Source organism: Chrysochloris asiatica, unplaced genomic scaffold (genome assembly GCF_000296735.1).
Source record: "Chrysochloris asiatica unplaced genomic scaffold, ChrAsi1.0 scaffold00187, whole genome shotgun sequence".
Classification (NCBI taxonomy): domain Eukaryota; kingdom Metazoa; phylum Chordata; class Mammalia; order Afrosoricida; family Chrysochloridae; genus Chrysochloris; species Chrysochloris asiatica.
Window position 1 is genome coordinate 1,605,878 of NW_006408705.1, and position 2,228 is coordinate 1,608,105.

Genomic DNA, 2,228 nt, shown 5'->3' on the forward strand with positions numbered 1-2,228 from the left:
ATCTTTCAGTTTAATTTCTAGACCAGTTTTGGCTATCAATTCTGATTTGAGGAACAAATGTTGGAATTTTATGTGGTCACACATTGGTATTAGAGGCAAAAAAAGGGAAGTTAATAGTCTCTGAAAAGTTAGGGATTTAGATCCATTGTCACACATGGCATAGAGCGTGAAGAGATTTGATTACCATCTTATCTATTTATATTCCCCAAAATTAAATTAGTGAACCAGAAAAGAAGAGGCAAGAGGGCAAAAATAAAATGAAAATGTATATGTATTCCTTTGAGAGGCATCAGAAGGGAGACTAGAACAAATGGAAGCAGAAAAGTATTGGTAAGTAATCACAAGCACATACAAAGTGTATTTCCAGTGTCTTCATTTGTATTTTTAGCACAGCAGCTGTTAAAATCAGAGAGTATTAAAAAAAAGTATTAATTTCATCAGATTGAAGAGCACATGAAATTTCATTTACAGAAGAAAACTTTCACTTACACAAGATTGATTAATCCAAGTATGCCCATGCCTCTGAAGTCTGTTTTGGGATCATCGCCCTGGAAGCCAATGTCGGCCCACTGCTTGGAGATTCTAGCCTTCAACTTGTTCTTGGGCATTAAAAGATGCCAAAGCTGCACAAACATGCTTTCATATTATAAACAGTGGTGTTCTTAATTTACCAACGCAGTTTCCTTCTCAGCTTATCTAACTAGGAAGCAGAATACTTTCAATTATAGCTAAATATTTGAAATATTTCAACATTTCAAGTAATTAACTACTTACCAGTTAAACAACTGATAGGCTCAAAAGCCTGTATTTACAGAATGGTTTCAATAACTCTAAAAGGTACAGCATGCTGATTCCAAGCAAAAAGATCAATTGTGAATAGTTTTGAAAAGGTAACAAATAACACTTAGGAATCTAAATCAATGAGAGAATATTTCTAATTAATATATATATGCCAAAAATGATAAAATGCTTGCTTCAAAAGAACACAATATTACGTATTTGGCCCTTGCTTCACACGCTATTTAATTAACTTAGAATTTACTTGACAGCAACTGGTTTTGTTTTTTGTTTTTATTATAGGGGTAGGTGATGAGCCCCTGCTCAGAAGTAGAAAACTAGGATTAAATTAGAAGGGAATCCTGAAGGAAATGATACTGATAGTATTGCAGCCTAAATGACTTATTTTAGGTGCTATCAAGTCAATTCCGACTCACACAAACACCATGGACAACAGAACGAAATACCACGTGGTCCCTTGCCGTCCTCACAATGATCACTACATTTGAGCCCACTGTTGCTACCACTGTGTCCATCCATATGACTAATAATTTACAAATTTTTATAGCTTTAAAAGAAAAACAAGACTTGGATTCAACTAAATACATTCTTTAAGACTGAGGATTTAAGAATAAAGCTATCAAATATTAAATACCAATAAGCTAATTATGTAAAAAAAAGTTGTTTTTAAAAAAATCATTTTGTAAATTCATTACTAGGAGCCATCAAACAAAACAGACTTACAAAATTTGACAAGAAAGTTTATGAAAATTTGCAAAACGGAAGTACCTGCATTCTTTTCCATTTCACTATTATTATTATTGTTAAGTAAAGTATACCTGAGCAGCTGCTGGGGAGTCTGAACTGCTCATCTTGTGGTTCCCACCAACTCCTAAGATCAGTGATTCAAATTCACTAGCCACTCCTTGGACACTCTATACAGGGTCACTATGAGTCGGAACCAACTAAAGGCACTTAACAACAACAACAATGGATTCCTGGAGTGCTTAACCAGCCACACCTTAGTAGCTATACAGGGTATCAATGAGATGAAACCCACTCAACAACACTGAACAACAACAATGAAGTCCTGGTGTGGTGCTATAGGATAAGCAGTGGACTGCTAAACAAAACTTTGCCTGTTAAAACCCACCAACCACCACTCTTCAGAAACCCTATACAGGGTCACTATGGGTCAGAACCAATTGACAACACTTATGAACAATATAACAATCAAAGAAAGAGAAGTCCTTGGATGGTGCATCAGCTAATGCACTTATTTACCAAGCAAAAGACTGGAGGTCTGAGTTCTCCCATAGACACCTCAAAAGAAAGGCCTGGCATCCTACTTTGGAAAACCTGCCATTAAAAACACTATGGATACAAGATCAACATAGGAAAATCAGTTGGGTTCCTCTACACTAATAATGACAACGCTGAAAAGGAAATTA

The 2,228-nt window shown here is 35.5% G+C and overlaps 1 protein-coding gene across 1 annotated transcript in view; it reads right to left on the minus strand.

Annotated features, from left to right (window-relative positions):
- ELMOD2 (ELMO/CED-12 domain containing 2) overlaps positions 1-2,228 on the minus strand; it is a 29,283-nt gene that overhangs the window by 6,380 nt on the left and 20,675 nt on the right. Inside the window, exon 5 of the mRNA XM_006872218.1 lies at positions 490-623. Coding sequence (XP_006872280.1) covers positions 490-623 — 134 coding nt within the window. The remainder of the gene's footprint in view (positions 1-489; positions 624-2,228) is intronic.